Source organism: Hydra viridissima, unplaced genomic scaffold, assembly GCF_058129835.1.
Source record: "Hydra viridissima isolate aposymbiotic clone 2 unplaced genomic scaffold, HvirCarnegie_v1 scaffold_5, whole genome shotgun sequence".
NCBI lineage: Eukaryota > Metazoa > Cnidaria > Hydrozoa > Anthoathecata > Hydridae > Hydra > Hydra viridissima.
In genome coordinates, this window is record NW_028324304.1 from 5,678,202 (window position 1) to 5,690,404 (window position 12,203).

The 12,203-nt window shown below is 32.7% G+C and overlaps 3 protein-coding genes and 1 pseudogene across 3 annotated transcripts in view; 1 reads left to right on the forward strand and 3 right to left on the reverse strand.

Moving 5' to 3' along the window:
* The window catches only part of LOC149888176 (uncharacterized), a 154,664-nt gene that overhangs the window by 82,698 nt on the left and 59,763 nt on the right, over nt 1–12,203 (reverse strand). The gene's annotated exons all lie outside the window — the stretch shown is intronic.
* LOC149888185 (phosducin-like protein 3) lies at nt 205–1,134 on the reverse strand. The gene is made up of 4 exons (XM_090089022.1): nt 1,058–1,134; nt 792–935; nt 455–663; nt 205–338 (listed from the first exon to the last, which is right to left on the reverse strand). Exons 1-4 carry the CDS (start codon nt 1,132–1,134, stop codon nt 205–207), a joined length of 564 nt encoding a protein of 187 aa, XP_089945148.1.
* LOC149888186 (uncharacterized) lies at nt 3,434–4,834 on the reverse strand. The gene has a single exon (XM_090089023.1). The coding sequence runs from the start codon at nt 4,832–4,834 to the stop codon at nt 3,434–3,436; it is 1,401 nt and encodes a 466-aa protein (XP_089945149.1).
* LOC149888187 (uncharacterized) lies at nt 9,345–10,108 on the forward strand (annotated as a pseudogene).

Genomic DNA, 12,203 nt, shown 5'->3' on the forward strand with positions numbered 1-12,203 from the left:
GATTAGAGAAGTATTAGAAAATATTCAGATGCAAGAGAAAGGCTACCTTTCTTGAGCGCATTAGATTGTAATGAAGGAATTTTTTTTACTGTGAACTGTAACCTAATAAATCTCCCGAATTGAAAATATCTTCTAAGGCTAATAGTTACCGAGTCATTTTCTAATCATCATCTTCATGTTGATGATTAGAAAATGACTCGGTAACTATTCGCTGTTTGTTTGCCTAGACGAGCGAGATAATATTGTAAAACCGTTTTTATTGTCTATTTTCGTACCACGCGGATCACTCTTTAAAGTTGTCTTAACGCAGCCGTATTTTGACAGCATCCATTCCAAATCTAAAAAATAAAACAAGTGTTCACTACAGATTTTAAATTTCGAGCAACACCTGAACATCGAATTCCGAATAAAAAGAATTCACGACAAAATTTTAAACATAAAAACAGTAACAAACCGTCTTGAGTAAGATTCATTCCTCCAAACACAATTGGACCAGCAATTTGACCTTTCATTTCTCCCTCGAAGTAAATGAAAATAGTCGGTATATTTTTATCAGGGTAGTTGGGGATGCACGTGGTAGAAATGCTGCGAAGAAATTTGGTCGCTGGAAACTTTTTAGCCAGTTGAACAGCATGTTTATCAATTAAATCACACAACGGTATCCTAAGAATGTCAAGAAAGAGATATTCAGCGCTTGGAACACAATAACCAACGCTTTCAATAATAAACTTAAAAATATTTTTTGAATAAAAGGAACTTATTGAGACCAATTTGCTAAAACGAAAAGTTACCCAGATTTGTAAAGATGCAAAACCACCCATACACCTTCTCCAGCTTTATTTACTTGGTCAACATAGTCGATTGCAGAGATATCCCTAACTTCTCCAAACTTCTCTTTCTTTTGGCGCTCCATTATCTCCGCAATACGTTTCTTTCTAAATTCAAAAGCTGAGAAAAATAATTGATAATAAAGAAAATAAGCCTGCTCTACATCAAGCTGCGAGGATTTTTTGCTTTAATTGACAGATCTGTTAGCTAAAGAATTTAGAAAGGTTACCTGATCGATTCAAGCAGCTCTTCATCATCAAAGTCATCTTCTTTCTCACTTAGTTCCTCAAGACTATAATCCTTCATAAAAAAAACTAAACAATTTTAAATACAATCTCATCATTTTTATATTAAACTCTTTAATTGCAGGATTATAGCCTGCCACAACAGCTAATTATGCAGCATTTGCATCCAAATACTGCAACAGTCAGATAGGATATTCTTTCACCTACTAGATTGTTTAAATATTTTGTTAAATTTTTCCAGGAAACCATATAAACTTAATAGCAGTAGGCAAATTTAGAAAGCTCATAAAAAAAAATAATAAAATGATTAAAAGGTTTGAGGGAAATTCATATATTTGTAAAACGTTCTTGCAAGTCAAGTTTATTTATTTCAATTTATCTTTTCTTTTTGAAATAATGAATTTAAACGTTTAAGTAAAAATCAAGGAATTATTTTGTTTACCTGAGTGCAAACTTTCATTTTTTAATGCTTTAGTGGCGGAAAAAGAATGTAACTTTTGCAAGACGTTTTCAGATCATTTTTTTTATTGATACTGTTGACAAACTAACAAAAATATTGTCTCAAATTCAAAGTTTAAAAGCCAAAATCACATTAATAAAGATGATTATTCTTATCAAATTCTGACATAAAACCCGAAAACTTATATAATTTTATATTATATGATTGTAATAAACAATTAGCTAATATTTTACCTAAATATTTTTTAAGGTATAGAATTCAAAAATAGTATACTAAAATTTGGAGTGAAGCTTTATTTCATAAATGTGAGCTTGTTTGCCAAAAATCATTAAAAGCTGAGATAAAATTGTTTCAAAAAAAAATTTTCTGGTTGATTTGACACGGAATGACTCATATGTTAAATTTAGTTTTTCTCGTAATCAACAAATCAATCAATTGCAATAATCTTCTTTCCTAACTAAAAACTCTCCTTTTTAAAAATTTTCTCCTTCATATATACCCTATGCTTTTCCTAAAATATCCTTCCACAAACCGTCATAAATCACCGCAAACGCATATTTACAATTCTTGTTGGTAAAAATTATTAAAACTATTAAATTCCTAACGTCATTAAATGTTCTAGAACTTTCTGGAATTAAACTCCTCCTTGATCCTTATGGATCATCCAAATAGCAATCAAAGTATTTCGAAGGCATGCGCCGTTCCCGACCACTCCGTCGCAAAAGCATGTCGATTTTTTTGGGGTCTATCTTCAGCTTCGACATTTTCCTCGTTCGTCTCTAACACAGCTTTATTCTGCTCTCCTTGATTTTTAGCGTTCTCTTGATCAGTTTCAACATTCATCTCTACTTCCACATCAGGGATAATGTAGGGCTGAGTATCATTTCGAGGTTTAACATGTTTCACATGACGCGGAATGCCGTTCACTTCTACGGTTTGGTTTAATGCATTCCGAGTTACCGTAGCTGGTTGCCACTTTGTATGGCACCTCGTATTTGGTGGTTTCAGCCAGACTTTATCGCCAATTCGAAATCTCTCGTTCATGACATTTCGTGCAGGAAGATTCTCTTTTTTCAATCTTTTCACACCAATGGGGTAGCTGTATATTTTGCCCATCGGTCTTGCACCATTTTTGTCGGCTGAGACATTGTACCAATATAGTGCTTCTGGTATCGACATTTTTGATCGTTCTGCTATTCTCTTGATCGTACGGTGATTTCTTTCCACAATTCTATTTCCTTCAGGATAATAAGCGGCTCTATATCTAATTTGCACTCCCCAACTATCAAGGAAACTCCTTATCTCTTTAGTCTTAAATGTTGGCTCATTGTCAGTTAGTATCTCAGACGATGCTCCATGTTCACAAAAAACAAGACGGAGTATTCGGACTATGGCAACACTTCAGTATGAGCTCGATAATTGTCGCCACAACGCGTATTTTGAAGGTTCACAATCAGTTAGACTCAAAAACTTGTTAGTGCCATAATGCGTGATATACATGGCCAATCTCTCCCAGTTTCCTTCAACATCCAATTTGCCTTTTTCCCACCGTATTGGCGCTGGATCTATTGACTGACATGGTTCGCAATTTTTTATCACATTCCGAACATCGTTTTCAGTAGCAGTTGGAATTGTTTTACGAACAAAGTTTAACGTTCGATTCACTCCAAAATGTCCAGTTCTTTTGTGTATATCGGAAATAGATTCAGCCTTCGTAGCTGCGACTCCCATATAACTATTCCGACACTCTGGCACAGTCAGTTTGTTGAACCATCTGCTACAAACTCTAGTTAGTGCGTCGGCCAAATTATCTTTAGAAGGAATGAGTTTCACCTCGACGCTAACATCGTATTCTTCAATTAGTTGTTGCAACACGCTCATTCTTTTTCGAATCAGCATTTCACCCGTCGCTTTGATCTCTGATCTTTGATTTTCCCGTAAGGGCGTCAGAAACCCAGTGGTACACAGTCAAGGAATCGGTAAAAACAGTCACTTTCTTCAGCTTCCACATCAGAGCCATATTCATTCCCCGTATCACAGCGTCTAATTCTGCCATGTTTATATGAACATCAGACGTTTCTTTTCGCAGCCATGTTGCATCCTCCACAGTGGTTTCCCCAACTTGAATAAGAGCACAAATTGCTAAAGAACTGGCATCAACCCACACTTTTCCCTCATCACCACGCACAGCCCAATCACCACAAGCGGGCTCGCAACGTTCCATCTCAGCAAATACTTCTTGAAGCACCCACTTAACGTTCTCATCACAAACTTCATCGTCCCAACCCTTCGTCAGACTGACAGCTTTCCTCTTTAAGAGACTGCAAATCACTCGCAGCCAACCACACACAGGTAAATGTCCCACCAGCTGTCCACAGATTGAAAACACATTTCTCCGGGTTAATTTTTGCGAGATAGCATCAACTCGATTCCCTCTGGACCACATCAGTTTGTTACCAACCTTGCGCACACATAATCCTAACACACGAACTCCATTATCACCAATCTGCTCACCTTCTTTACTCTCTAAACCATATTTCAAAAAATGCCTCTTGACATAATCAAGACTCACCACACTTTCGTCTACGAAAATGTCGTCTACATAAGCGGACGTTCCACTCTTCACTAAGTCGTCTTGATCAATGACGGCACTCACCACGGATTTCATGATCATTAGCGCAACATTCAATCCGAAACCAAGTCGTGTCAAACAATACCTTTTATTTCGAAATACCACTGTTTGGAACGGCCAAAGAGATTTATCAGTTTTTAGTTGAAGATAAGCCTTGCGTAAATCAATAATGGCTGGTTTGTTTCCCATTTTTCTCCATTCTCTAAGCTTTTCGACACACACATCTGCATCTCTCGTGTATGCGTCAATGAAATCGTTAGCTTCTCTCCAGTCCAGAACAGGTCGGATTTTGTTGTCTTTGTTTCTCTGAATGACAGCCATTAAGGGAATCTGCCCTTTGGGCGGCCCTAATTCGTTTTCGTCATACTCTAACAGCCATTTCCGATCAATCCAATCTTGTAGTTCGTTTTCATAGTCTACTCTAGCATATTGTGGAATTCCGTACTGTGCCACTTTATTATACAATCGGTTGGGGCCTTCTCCATCTCTCCATTTCCATTTGACTCTCCATTCAGCACCATTAAAAACTGCTTCATGATCTTTCTTTTTTATTTCGATTTTCTTGACTTTGTTCTTGTTCGAAGCCGTTGCTCCACAGTAACTTAATCCGAACTTCGCTTTTCCCAAAGGAGAGATGGATACTCCTCCTAGTAACTTAATGGAACTCATTCCGAGCATCATATCAACTCCAAACGGTTGGAAATCCACTAAAATAACCTGATCACGTGCTTTAATGCCATCAACCTCAAGAATCACGACCGCTGACCCAGTGCATTGATTAACCTTTCCTTCAAAACGTTACTACCTTTTGAGAGTTTGAGTACCTACATTGACTTCTGGGCAGGAATTTTTTATTCAAAATTGTCTTTGAACACCCTGTGTCTGCTAAAGCTGTCGCAACCATACCGTTAACTTTTAAACAAATAACAGATAATGCGCTCATTCCACCGTTGTTCAGGAGCGAGGTAGCGCAGATTCCTCGCTCCTGCAATCGTTTCCCTGCAGCTTCCAGCATTTCGATGCAATGTGTCCTTCCTCACCACATTTAAAACATCTAACAGTCTTCGGAGACAAGTTCCTCGCAAGCAAACAGTTCTTTGCAATGTGATTCAAACATTTGCAGTTGTAACACACTAACGCAGTTTTTGTAGCATGGCGTCTAGATACAGCGCCAACAGCATCACTGTCAATCACATTTGCACATTTCAAAGCAGCTCTCACTCTGGGTAACATTATATCAATCGGGTCCATTACAGCTCGAAATCTTGATAAGACTTCTGGCAGACCCACAACAAACTCCAAACGCACAGACTCCTCTGGTAATTTAGCAAGATAGGCTAATCGTCTTAAATCAGCCAAAAACACGTCGGCTTTTTCTCCGTCACATAATTTTCGTTTTGTAAACAGTTCATATGCAGTATAAGCATCAACAGAAAACGCCGCTAATAACACACGCTCGACTTCCACTACATCTTTTTTATTTTCCGCTGTCAAAGCATCGTACACTGCATAAGCAGCTTCTCTGAGAAGAATCTGAAAAAGTAGTTGAAGCTTTAAGTTCTGAATTTCAGCAATCACTTTCGTTCGTTGAATCCAAACAGCAGCATCCGAAGTGCCATCATACGTTTCAAACATATCAAACAATCTCATACTTGGTTCCATAGCCCGGTTAGCTTGTAGTTTTTTTCGTAATCAACAAATCAATCAATAGCAATAATCTCCTTTCCTAACTAAAAACCCTCCTTTTTACAAATTTTTTCCTTCATATGTACCCTATGCTTTTCCTAAAATATCCTTCCACAAACCGTCATAAATCACCGCAAACGCATATTTACAATTCTTGTTGGTAAAAATTATTAAAACTATTAAATTCCTAACGTCATTAAATGTTCTAGAACTTTCTGGAATTACAGTTAACATACACATAATCTTTTTAAATTTAGTTAAATTAAGTTTTATAAAGCTATAACCAATATACAAACATTTCTGTTTCTTTGATGACAATCTAAAGTGCTAATCAGCTTACTAAGATTTTATATTTAATTTATGCTAAGCTATAAATGTGCATATTTATGTGCGCACATACATATTTTTATTGCTTCAAATCAGTATTGAATTTTGCTTATAAATACATTTAGATGGTTGCAAATCTCTCACTGTTTTTCATAATTTCATTTCTGGCAATAAGCAAATGTTCATTAATTGATCATAAGTTTAACGAAGATGAGTTTGGAGAGGAATTCTCTTGTGCTAAACATTGTTCTTGCGATGGTGGTTTAGTTTATCTAAACTGCACAAGCGTTTGCTGCAACTCAACTGCTGCTCCATCTGCTAATAAAAACACCACCTCAACTTCTAATAAAAATAGTATTTCTTTATCTACTGATAGCACTACAAATGCAGTAAAAATAACTCTCTCAACAGGAGTGGGAATATGGCTACTATGTGTTGTTGCTGGGGCTGTTGTGGCTCTGGCTATAATTTTTCTTCTTGTTGTGGGTTCAAAAGGTTAGAGCGTTACTTTTCAATGCAATTACTTCAGATTTGATTTGTTTTATATAAAAGTGTCTAAGATACTATTTGCCATGCTTGACACTTTGAAAATATTTGCCATGCTTAAAAAGTGTATGCAGAACATTTTTTATTAACATTACTTAACATTAATTAATATTAGTTAGCATTTTATTATAATTTTTTATGTTTCAGTTCAATATAAGAGTTTTTTTTTACACTCTTACTAAAGTACATTTTAGTTATTGCCTTTATATTGACTAATGGTTTGTGAGCTTTTTCTTCCACAAATGTATTTTTGGAATAAAGCAGTTCTAAGCATATTGAGCTCTTAAAAGATACATTTTTAACAAAAAAGTTTCTTTGAATATTTACATTTGGTTTATTTAAGGTTGTAAGGTTTATTCAAGTTTTCTGTGGTAAAATTTGAAATAAGGTTTTAAAAGGAAATATGTTTGTACTATTGACAAAGTAACAGAAAAAATATTTTATAAACATTTTTAACTGGAAATAAATTGCAATATATTTTGTGACCGTTTTGTTGCCTCTTCTCCATAATTTTTCTGAGCCTTTTTTCATAAACCAAATATGCTTAGACTAATCAAACTTTAGTTATTATATTGTAGACTACTTAATACTTCAATTTGTGATTAAAACTGCTTTATTATTTTTCTACTTCTATTAAAATGCTATGTGAACCCCTAACAAAGTATATTTTGAATGTAGGTAAATGCTGTAAGAAGCATAATCATCTATCTATCGAAGAAAGTCAATGTAAGTAATTTTTTTTGTTATTTGTTTCCTTTAAGATTTCTTAAACTCAAGATGACTTGGATTTTTTCTTCTTTCTCTTTTTTTTTTTTTTTTTTTTTTTTTTTTTTTTTTTTTTTTTTTAATTATCTTTCTACCGTCAGTGTTGCTAAATTAAAAATTGTCCACCTAGGATTTCGGCCTAACAACTTAGGTGCTTTTTTTTAAAAAAAAACTCAGGTGTTTTTTTTCTATAAAAGTGAAAAAAACAAGTGAATTGAGTTTATGTTTTCAGTTTTAAAGGAATATAAAGCCGAACCAAAAGAGTAATTTTTCAAACAATTTTGCTTCTCGTTGATCACGTCATAGATAGAACTTTTTTAGCCTGAGTGAGTGCCTGCCAGCTCCTCAAACTACAGTAAAAGAGCAACAGAACTGAAGAGCATTCAAGTCACATCTCATGATTTACGAAAGCTACAAAAAATTATTTTAGTAAAAGTATTAGTTTTTGTTTTGTATAAAGTAATTTAATTTAATGGAATATTCACTATTTAAATTTTAATATTTTTAAAAATAATCTTTAAAAATTTTTAAAATGTAAAAAAAAGCCCATATTTCTAAAGTGTAAAAAAAGCTCTTTTTTAGAGAAAAATAATTTTTTGCTACAAAACTTTATTTTGATGGTTTTAGTGCACTGATCTCAAAATATAACTTTATAGCGTGTCCTACAGAATTTTTCAAAAAAAGTTGAACCTAAAAATTGCCCTCTCTAATGGCGGCGATTAGATAGCGGTGATCAGATGGCGGTGACCGATGTCCATTTTATGCAGCTTTGCAGAAAGACAAAAGAAAATAGCTAAACAGTTATTTAGGAAAGAAAAACTAGACTATGAAACAAATTTTTAAAAAATTAAAAAAAATAAATGATTTTAAAAAAGTTAGACAATTAAAAAAATTACTTAAATGTTAAAGTTCAAAATATTCAATATACTTTTTAAGTGCAATTTACGATTAAAAGTAATACCGTAAAAGTGCCTAACTTTGCACAACAGTTGGTAACTTTGCACAACAATATGTCAAAGATGTTTTACTCTTTAGCAACTAAAAATTTGAACTACAAATGCTAATCACTTTAGAATCCGACGGTTTGTTTTAGTGTCAATACGAAATTCATGTAAAATAGTTTTATAAACGCGATTTCTCGCAACACAAGTCGTTTTGTGTAAACATAGAAGTAGAATGCAAAAATTATGTCCTACAACTTTTATCTGTGCAACAGATCAGAATTAAACTCAAAAGTGAATAAAGTGCTTAAAGTGTTTATTATGGTATTGGTTCGAAGTATACAAAGTGTTTAAAATAATATCGATAAGAAAAAAAATAAAATTTAACAATTTGTAAATTACTTTTTTGGCAGAAATTGGTGTAACTTTGCACAATGTACAAAGTTCATCTTAAATGTCGTTGGTCATCCAAAAGTAATACTTTCTAAAACTTCATGCAAATATTTGATATAAGCAAAGTTATTTCATACTTTTTTATAGCTTTAAATAATTTCTTGGGTAACTCAAGGTGAAATTAAGTTATTAGTAATGTTTTCTCCAGATGTCAAGTCATTACAAAAAGAAGTTTAAAACCAGAAAATACAAAAACTATACAGAGGACGATCTAGCTAAATGTCTTGAAGATGTAAAATCTAAAAAGCTGACACAAGAGCAAGCTGCTACAAAATATGGTGTTAGTCGAAGAACGATTTGTTACAAATTGAAAAGAGAGCAAAACTTAAAACCTGGTAAACCGTATTTTTTTCCAATTTAGAGGAGACCACCTTTCTTTCCTCTAATTTCGAAAAATAATACGGTAAATGGCAGTAAATACCCCACAAATATAAGAAACTTCTAAGACAAGTATTTCTATAATGATATCAAGTAATGCAGCAGGTGAAATTTTACCACCTTTTGTTGTTTATAAGGCTACTAATTTGTGGTCAACTTGGTGTCTAGGAGGTCCTAAAGGAGCCAGATACTTCAATACTAAAAGTGGATGGTTTGATGGAGTAGCTTTCGAAGAGTGGTTGTTTTCTATAGTTTTACCTTCTTTGAAAAAGAAGTTAGGAGTTAAAGTTCTCTTTGGCGATAACCTATCCTCTCACATCTCTCCAAAAGTTGTTGAAGCCTGTGAAGAAAATGAAGTAAATTTTTTTTGTCTACCACCAAATAGTAAAAATATAAATCAAGTTCTAGATGTAGCTTTCTTTAAACCTTTGAAAACAGTTTGGCGTAAAATTATCACAGATTATAAAGATTCACCTGTTGGCTGCACAAAGACATCTCTTGACAAACAACATTCCCAGAACTTTTAAATAAGTTAATGTCTGCTGCAGAGCCAAATCAGGCTAGTAATTTACAATCAGGTTTTAGAAAGTGCGGTGTCTATCCAGTGAATGTCAATGAACTTCTTACAAAATTTAGAGAAAGAGAATCTTACAATAAAGAAGTTCTAGAAGATAGCTTTAAGGATCTCTTACAAGACAAATTTAAATCTTTGGAATCTGTAGGAACTAATAAACGAAAAAAGAAACTTTCTGTTCCTGCAGGTAAAAGTGTTAGCATTGAGGATCTAGAAAAGTTTAATGAGGGTTGTGATTTTACCTTAAACAAAATTGCAAAGAGGAAAAAATAAGCAAAACTAGGAAACTTTTCAAAGTACCAAAATTTAGCTTTCAATAGTGTTTTTGAACTGTATTTTGTTAATTTTGATTTTTTATTCAAAAAAAAGGAAATCTTTAATTCTTTTTGCTTAAGTTTACCAAGATACAAAGGAGATTTTTTGTCTTTTTTTGTGTTTTTAATGAGGTTGTGTTCAGTTTTCTTTTATCATAGCATGTTATATTCTTTATTAAGCAAAATAATACTAAAATTAATCTTTTTTTTTTTTTATTAAACTACCCTTTGAATTATTTTTCCTTCAGAAAGTATGAAAAAAAGAGGTCGCTTTGCACCAATTCCATACATATCATAAAGCTATTCTAATTTTTTTAATGTTGTGCAAAGATACCCAGACCCCTGGTTAACTTTGCACATTTTTTAAACAATCTTGAAAAACTACTTCTTAATTTGTAAAAATAAATTTAACAATTAAAATAGAATTTAGATATCCTAGATAAATGATTTGCTAGTTTCCATTAGTATAATAAGAAGTTTAAAGCAGATTTTTATAGATGAAAACTGCAAATAAATCAAAATTTTGTGCAAAGTTAGACACTTTTACGGTATGTATAATTTATGCACACTTTTACGGTACGTATAATTTATGTACACTTTTACGGTATCTATAATCTATGTACACTTTTACGGTATGTATAATTTATGTACACTTTTACGGTATGTATATTTTATGTACCATTTAGATTTTTGTTACCCAATGAAATGTGCTAGATGGTTGATATAAACATAACTGCATGGTAAGCAGTAATGCTGTCTACCTAAAATTTTGATAAGTTTTCTATTTCTACTTTTGTACCAAGATACCAATATGACCGGTATATTTGATGGCAAAAATTCTGCAATGCGATTTACATTATTATTCACTCTCAGATAGAAATAGTAAGCAGAAACTACGACCAACTACTTACTAATTGATATTTACAGAAACGACTTGTTAATTACAGAAATTTCAATATATATTTTATATATTTCAAGTATAATTTGTTATCTACGTTTTCGAAGGCCAGGTTTTTTTTAAATATGTAATCTCTAAAAAGACGTAACCAGTTACCATTGTATTTTTTGATTTGATCATTTGTTTATTTCAAAAGTCACAGAAAGACTAGTTTCTATAGTGAATAGAGAACAGAAGTGAACAGTATGATAGTAAGTTAAGACAATTATGCATAAATCCATAATCTATTTCATTTTTTTTCCTTGTGCAAATATAGATTATTAGCTTCAGTTTTGCAGGAAAGTGATACCTTAGTCTGTATTCTTGACTAACTGAACTGTTTGGGAAAGCCATATCCGTAAAAGTATGCCATGGAAAAATCTCTAGCTCCTCTAAAATATTGAGTATCCAAGAGCAAATCAGGTTTCAGTCTGCGTTAAGAAAATATTGTTTTGTTAACCAGTTGTTAACCAGATTGAAAACCAGTTTTAAACTCAAATTACGTTTATAACTCAGCGTTGCAGCGTTTACAAACGACGTAATATTTCTTCACTCGTTAGTCAAACTGCGATGAAATTCAAAACCAGCAAACTTTAATGTTACATAACTAAGTTCCTAAGGAATAAATTTAGTAACTAATTGTTACAGTATGTCTACTTAATGAGAACAGACATAGCAGTGCGCTTAACTACATTTTAGTGTTTTGAGTTTTCTAATTGCGCCCATGCCTCTATTTAGTAAAATACTTATTTCTTTCAAAAGTATTTTTATTATCATTATTTGGGTTATAAAATTAATTTTAAGGGAGATTCAAACCATTCTTTTGTATTATTTGGGTTATAAAATTAATTTTAAGGGAGATTCAAACCATTCTTTTGTATTATTTGGGTTATAAAATTAATTTTAAGGGAGATTCAAACCATTCTTTTGTATGTGAAAAAATACCTTTAATTCGTAGTGCTTTTTGTTTTAATAAAAAAAATTGCGTTCAGTTCGAAACGTTTTATATAAAAGGTAAGTTCAAAAAGAATTTTTACTTTTAATTTTTGAATTAAAAGTAAAAATAATGTTTTTATAATTCATGTTTCCATAGAGATTTTTCAGCATTTTTTATTGA